General features: G+C 36.1%; 1 protein-coding gene and 1 non-coding gene across 3 annotated transcripts; one reads left to right on the top strand and one right to left on the bottom strand.

Moving 5' to 3' along the window:
* The first annotated feature begins 2,616 nt into the window (after positions 1 to 2,616).
* Positions 2,617 to 2,881, top strand: LOC148761822 (RNase MRP). Its single transcript, XR_016027760.1, has one exon.
* Positions 2,882 to 3,437: 556 nt separating this feature from the next.
* LOC18594856 (phosphoglycerate kinase, chloroplastic) lies at positions 3,438 to 7,033 on the bottom strand. 2 transcript variants are annotated; one of them, XM_018125111.2, is made up of 7 exons: positions 6,495 to 7,033; positions 5,884 to 5,961; positions 5,525 to 5,785; positions 5,023 to 5,340; positions 4,679 to 4,837; positions 4,096 to 4,301; positions 3,438 to 3,616 (listed from the first exon to the last, which is right to left on the bottom strand). In XM_018125111.2, exons 1-7 carry the CDS (start codon positions 6,933 to 6,935, stop codon positions 3,604 to 3,606), a joined length of 1,476 nt encoding a protein of 491 aa, XP_017980600.2. In that variant the 5' UTR covers positions 6,936 to 7,033; the 3' UTR covers positions 3,438 to 3,603. The 2 variants fall into 2 exon arrangements, with proteins under 2 accessions (XP_017980600.2, XP_088664266.1); XM_088808140.1 differs by lacking the exon at positions 3,438 to 3,616 and having other exon boundaries at positions 3,854 to 4,301; positions 6,495 to 7,032.
* Between the last annotated feature and the right edge of the window lie 224 nt (positions 7,034 to 7,257).

Raw genomic sequence — 7,257 nt, 5'->3', positions numbered from 1 at the left:
TTGGCAAGAGCCAAACTTTTCAGAAATTCATAAGCCATGTTGATTACTTGATTTATATAAATTGATTTTATTTGGTTGAAATGAGCCGAAAGGTGATGAATTACAGTATGTTAAACTATTTTATCTGTCTCCATTTACTCAGCTTTAGATACTTTAGATAGTATTTGTTTACTCACTGAGATTATATAATCTCACCACCCTCCTTTCCACCCATTTTAGGCTCAGGATAATCGGTAGATAGCTCACTTTGTTGAGGGCTACAGTTGGACTTGCATCCTCAAAAACTGTAGGTTTACCGCTTTTGATACTTTTGATCTTTCGTGAGCCCACGTGTCACTGTAAATTAAATTTTATACTTTGGTTATCTGTATTACAATATGTATGAATTTATTTAGCTTTTACGTTACAAAAATTATTTACCGGTAACTCTATAAATATTGTTTTATAAGAAAATAGAATATTTTATTAAATTTTTTATTATATTCAAATAGTCATAATTTCATTTTAAATGAATGTTTTAGACGTATAAACTTATTTTTGATTATGAATTATGTGTTTTATACTCGCATACTACATTTTTAGCTGGTTTCGAGATTTTTAAAGAAAAATGACCAAAATGCCCTTGTGAGAAAAAATTATTTTTCTATTATTTTGATTTGGAAATAGTTTATAATCTGTCAAAACATGATACTTAACAACTGTTGCTCACAGGGGAGGTGCGAAAACTGATATTAAAGCCTTGCGGGGTTCCGGTTGACATTCCGGATCATGAGTGTCGATCGGGATACCGCGGCGGTTGTCACGGGCTGGAGGAGAGTACCGGGTCGTGACATGCTTAAAATGTATCGATACATTTGTCTATGTCTCAATTCTTTTGTGACAATAAACCTTTCTATTGAAAATGTATCAATACATATGTGAGATGTATCAATACTTTTGAGTTAGTGAGCAATTTGTCTCAATTCTATCGATACATTTGAAAATGTATCGATAGAATGGGTTTGACTTTTTGAATTTTGACTTTGTTGAAGAACATGTATTGATAAATTTTGAAATCTATCGATACTTATCTAAAAATATTGATACATGAAAAACATATGTCGATAGATTTGGGCTAGAATGTGTTTTTTAAAACCTTTTTCATTTCTTTTCTTTTTCAAACTCATTTGACATTGTTTGGGAATTTGAAAACTTTGATACTTCAAATCTTAGATGAATTTGGATCATTTTTTTTGTCATTTCAAAACATAAAGATGATTTGAATACTACAAAGTTAACAGCAACTAATTACATCTTTTTAATGGAATTTTGTTTTCAATAGCATCAATCGACTATGAAAATTATGGATTTTATTTTCTACCTTGTTGGATAATTTACTAAATTTAAAAAAAAAAAACCCTAAATCAAGGTTAAAAACTTAATCATGGGGCATGATGGGAAAAAAAAAATAAACACACTATTCGTCAACTTATCATATGGCATAAAAGTGTGAACTTACTTGTTTTCTCACACATTTTTCTATTAATCATCAAGCATCAAAGAATAAAAAATAAAATACATTTTATTTCGACATTAATATTATTGATAAATTATTTTTAGTAAGTTATTATTAAATTATTTTTTAAAAGTTATATTCAATTATTAATATTAGTACACAATAGTTTAATATAATAAGTTATTAATATTCTATATATTAATATATTAACATTATTATAGTATAACTTATATTACTAAAGTAACTTATATTAATATTAGTATAGTATAGTTGCATTTAAGCATTTGACTCATTGATTGATGCATAATCTCTTATCTAAAGAATAAGGTTTGAATCCCCTTTTCCCAATTAAAAAAATATTAGTATACTATAGTTTAATAATCTGTATTAGTAATTAAATATAATAACTTATTATTCAACTATATATAATGTATTAATGACTTGATGAGATAATGTTAATTTTTTTATATTAATGACTTGATGAGTAAATGTTACTTTTTTTTTTTGATAATTTACACCACTACTGACTAACTGAGGGAGCTTATTTAATATAAAATAAAAATTGAAAGGTTGAATTGAATGTAATAAAAAAATAAGGGTTTAATTTTTTGATATAATTCAGGGATTTATTTGAATATTTAACCCTGATTCAATAACATAAATATGTGTTCTTGTTCAAAAATCTAATTTTAAATCTGGCTTCCCCATTTAACTAGTCTTATGGAGAGGTAGTATGTTGTTATAAAGTGGAGAAGAGGGAGTAAAACACAGACTCAATAAAAGAAAATTATCTTATTGGATACCATAATGCTTAATAGATGCCATTTAGACTATCATTGTTAGTTTGTATGTCTATTAACTCAACGTCTTTGATAAAATTACAAGGCAATGTGAATTAGATTTTCAATTGTTGTAACTTTTAAGGAAAGAATTCATTCAATTTTGTTGGCCTAAAAGGCTGTAATTATAAGCAATAAAAATTCCTTCCTTCCAAAAAGAGAGCAAAAAAGAGCGTTGGAAATTTATTTAAGCCAGCTGAGCGGTTCCGATTATCCCACATCACCCAACCAGAAGTGCCGCCTAACCTTAATATATACAAGCTTCCAGATCACCCCCGTAATAAATCACGAGACGGAGTGAATGGGTCATGGTCGATTCTTAAGGCGCGGCCAGACCCAGGAAAGTCCCCGGGCCCATGTCTGCAGAGATGCAGGCTCGGTAACGAGTTATCTTCGAGTCGAAGGGTCTACTTTGCCCCGTGCAAAGGGGGCTGAGACAAGTGTGGAGCCCTTTGCCCTCTTCGGCCGAAGTAAAATTTGCCAAAGTGCACAGTTATTCACTTGGTCCCTCGTGGACTAACAGAACGGGGCTTACGATCTCGTGATTACCTTTTTGACAGATTAATAGACTCTGAGTTAGTATAGATGCCCTATTGAATTCAGCAGCAGGGAATTGGGTAGTTTCAAATGCCAAGTCTTTTTGTTTTAAATAATACCCACAAATGAACGATATTTTGGTGGAAAATGATGGCGACAAACAAGGATATGCTGGGGACATTTCAGGTGGGCTTCTCATGAGTATGCAATGCAGGCAATATGACTCGACCAGAACAAAAGCGGGTGGTTACAAGTTTTTTTTTTCTGTGGCTTCAATTTTTGAAGAGAGATTTGTGATCACATTTGCTCTGTCTATCTCTTTCTACAGTTGAAATAAAACCACCAAAGTTATTGGCATGGAAAGAGACAGAAAAGCAAAGCAGACGCAGCTGAAACCAGACTAAGTCCAATTTGGACAAGCAAAATCTCCAGGCAGCCCAAATGGACGGCCTGTATTTGATACATGCTTCTCATTCCTCTGAAACTTGCACCATTAGTTAGACAGTGCTCCACCCGAAATATTTTCTGTAACTGTAATGGAATACTTTCTCCGCCTATACATTCAGTTGATGAAAATAAATATATTTGTATTCAGTAATATTTTCATGCTTACAACGCCTACTCATACACTCCTTGATTAAAAATTTTGGTTATTTTATAACAAGTCAAACTAAGACAAGTAACAACAAACAAGGCAATCATCCCATTCTTCATGTTGCGGACCTGTTCACGTCACAGTTTGGCACTACAATGATATCAATTTCAAATTGTAAGTCTTTGAGATGAAAGTTCCAGTATCTTCATGGAGGAAAACATGCGAAAGCATGAATCATGCTTCTTCGTGGTGTGTAACACAAAGAGTTAAAAAAAGAAATGAAAGGGAAAGAAGGAGGCATATTATGATACTGACAGAAGAGAATTATATAGGAAGGATATCTTGTGATACTTTCAGAACAATATAAGCATAATGCAAGAAAATGGCTTTGATAAAATGAACCGATTTATTCGAAATAGTTCACAAGGTTCTGCTTGCCCACTCTAAACACTCTTCTAGTAACTTTGGCAAAGGAGCAAGAAAGGAAGAGGAAGAATTGGGCCCTTCTATTGAAGTAATGTGTACATTTACAACATGAACTCATTTCTTCCTAAAACATTCATTTCTCGATTACAAAACCGGAAAAATAACTAAACAGTGAGGATGGAAAAAAATTGATTTGATCTTACACAGTAACTGGGGTAGCCTCATCCAGAGCAACAACACCTGGAAGCTCTTTCCCTTCCAACAATTCTAAACTGGCACCACCACCAGTTGATATGTGGCTCATCACACTAGCAACACCGACTTTTTCCACAGCAGCAACAGAGTCTCCACCTCCAATGATTGTTGTCACTCCCTTGCCACTGAGGTCTGCTAGCTTCTTTGCAATAGCCTACAAGCAGAAAGCAAGCTGAATTCCCATCCACTTATGCAAAGAACAAAACAATGAAAGTAGTCATCTCATAAATTTGCCATTCCCCTAGAGACTGAGAGGAATTGGAAGCATATTCATTAAAGGTTGGCAACTTCTAAGTGTGAATCTGAAACCACTATTTGCAAATGAAATTTTATAATTTACATAGATAATTGGAGGAAGGCATTGCTTCAGCTAGTTTTGCCTGGAAAGTAAGTGGATATAAACTTATAACTGTATCCAAATAGTACCAAAGGGGTACTTCAATTCTATGGCTGCAGAAACCATCAAGTGTTAAAGCCATAGTTGCCTTTCAAAAAAAGTGTTAAAGCCATAGTCAAGAAATTCAAGCATACCTCCGTCCCAGTAGCAAACTTGTCAAATTCAAACACTCCCATCGGTCCATTCCAGATGATGGTTTGGGTAGTATCCAATGCTTCATTGAATGTCTTAATAGAGTCTGGTCCAATATCCAATCCCATCCAGCCATCAGGGATGGCAGATGCTGGCACAACCTGTAAGAAGAAAAATTTATTTTCATTCCTTGCTCATAGAGTACTAAAAGACAAGGGGATAAAAGGTAATATAAGAACTGTTAATTTCCAATCACAGATCCAAACCATTATGATTGATTACTTGGGCTTGGTTTTGCATAGATTGCATTGCAAACTTTGCAGGGGGCTGGAAAGTAGAAACGAACCTGGCTGTTTGCATCAGGGGCGAACTTGTCTGCAATAACCACATCAGTGGGTAACAAAAGAGACACTCCTTTTGCCTTGGCCTTTGCAAGGAGTAATGTTGCGAGGTCAAGCTTATCCTCCTCTACCAGGGATGAACCCACAGATAGACCTTGTGCCTTGTAAAATGTGAAAATCATACCCCCACCAAGAAGGAGAATGTCACATTTCTCGAGGAGTGATTCGATGACACCAATCTTGGAAGAGACCTTTGAACCACCAACAATGGCAGCAAATGGCCTCTTTGGGCTTGAAACTGCACCGACAAGGTAGTCCAGTTCCTGAAATAAGATAGGAAAAGCAAAGAATATAAGCAAAAAGTTAAAACATAACAAAAGAGTAGTAGTAGTTTTAATTCAATGTCTAATAAGTTTACTTGAAAACATATCTATTTGAACACAGTAATTGAAAATTAATTAAAATTTTGTTAACAACTTAATCAGGTTTAGAATGCCTGAATCCTACCTTCTGTAATAGGAAACCAGCAACTGATGGCTTCAAGAATTTTGTAACACCCTCAGTTGATGCATGGGCTCGGTGTGCTGTCCCAAATGCATCATTAACATAGAGATCAGCTAAGGAGGCAAGTTTCTTTGCAAATTCAGGTTCATTCTTTTCCTCTTCCTTGTAAAATCTAACATTCTCAAGAAGAAGAACACCACCTTCAGGAAGTGAAGCAACTAGCTTTTCTACTTCTGGACCAATGCAGTCATCAGCCTTAACAACCTGTTCAGGTAATGGGTATTATAGTCATCTATCAGATGCAGTACATATCTTAATAGGAAAAGGTTTCAGGCTTTTGTTTACACAAAAATTGTATGTACCTGAATGCCAAGTAGTTCAGAGAGACGGGATACAAGAGGAGCCAAGCTGAATTTTGGAGTAACACCCTTTGGTCGCCCCTGAAAATTCAAGAAACAACATGTTAGGTCAGTTCTTATAGCTCAAGTCCAAAGTCTTAAATACCCATTGCGCTACACATAGGAGAATGAAAGCCTGCATGTTTATGTGGAAAACTAAAGGGACATGCATTATCATGACCAGTATAATGCTTGGTTCAAATCAGATGCTGCAATATCATGTTAAAAAAGCCCACATTACCAAGCAAAAGTTCATGTGTTCAGCAAAAATAACCCTATAGCATCAGAAGTATACAAAAAATTGAACTGAAACCACAGCCCTTAAATAAACTATGATTCACTGAACCTGGAAGAGTATAAGCATAATTTAGCCATCAACTTTTTTGAAATATGTACATAGGCCATTGAACTTTAATTTGGTTCAACCAAACCTTGAAACTTTTACTTTCATCCATCTATATCATTGAGCAGTGATAATTGATTCAATTAAGCCAATTAGCCATTAAATGGCATGAAACTCGACAATACAAGAATTATACTTATTAAGCTAATTGACAAGAGAAAAATCAACTTACCAAGTGGCTGGAGAGAATGACTTTAGCTCCATTCTGAATCAAATGCTTGATGGTAGGAATAGCAGCGCGAACCCTGGTGTCATCTGTAATGTTCTGGTTATCATCCAAAGGAACATTGAAGTCAGCCCTCACGAACACTTTCTTCCCTTTCAAATCAGCTCCGCTCAAGTCCCCAACACTCTTCTTCGCCATTGAAACAACCCCTCTTGACCCTTTTCCCTTGAAAGATCGAACTTTGGAGGAGACATGGAGGGAAAGCAATGAGTCCCCAGAAGCAGCGGCGGAGAAGCCTAGGCTCTGGCGGAGAGGGACGGATTTGTGGTGGTGGAGCGTGGCGGAAACGCGAATGAGGGATGCTGAAGTGCGCGTGGCGGAGGAGGTGGTGGAGGAGGCCGTGGTTTTGAGGAGGGAAAGAGTGGTGGAAGTGGCGGCGGTAGCCATTGTGCTGTGTCTTTTGTTTTTAACGTCTCAAAGAGAAAGTGCGAGAGCGAGGCCTTGCTTTGTGTGGCGTTGGCAGAGTGGCAAGAGAGGCAGTGGTGGCGGAGGGCGTTTATGTAAATGTCGTGAGATGTGGACGTTAAGAGCCAAGGGGGAAATGATTGGACGTGAGTGTGGGGCAATAAGGATTTCTCTCTTCAACTCTTATCGTTGAGGAGAGGTTCAAGATGTTCGATGCTTTTGAGATTTCCCCGCCCTTTTCCTTTCTGTCTACCGTGCATGGGGTTTTCTTTGGACTCTTCTTACTCTCCCCTCTCTTTCTTTG

This window comes from Theobroma cacao, chromosome 7 (assembly GCF_053813885.1).
Source record: "Theobroma cacao isolate CCN51 chromosome 7, ASM5381388v1, whole genome shotgun sequence".
In the NCBI taxonomy this organism is placed as follows: Eukaryota; Viridiplantae; Streptophyta; class Magnoliopsida; order Malvales; family Malvaceae; genus Theobroma; species Theobroma cacao.
Note: the sequence above shows the minus strand (reverse complement) of the source record. Positions and strands in the feature narration are given on the sequence as shown.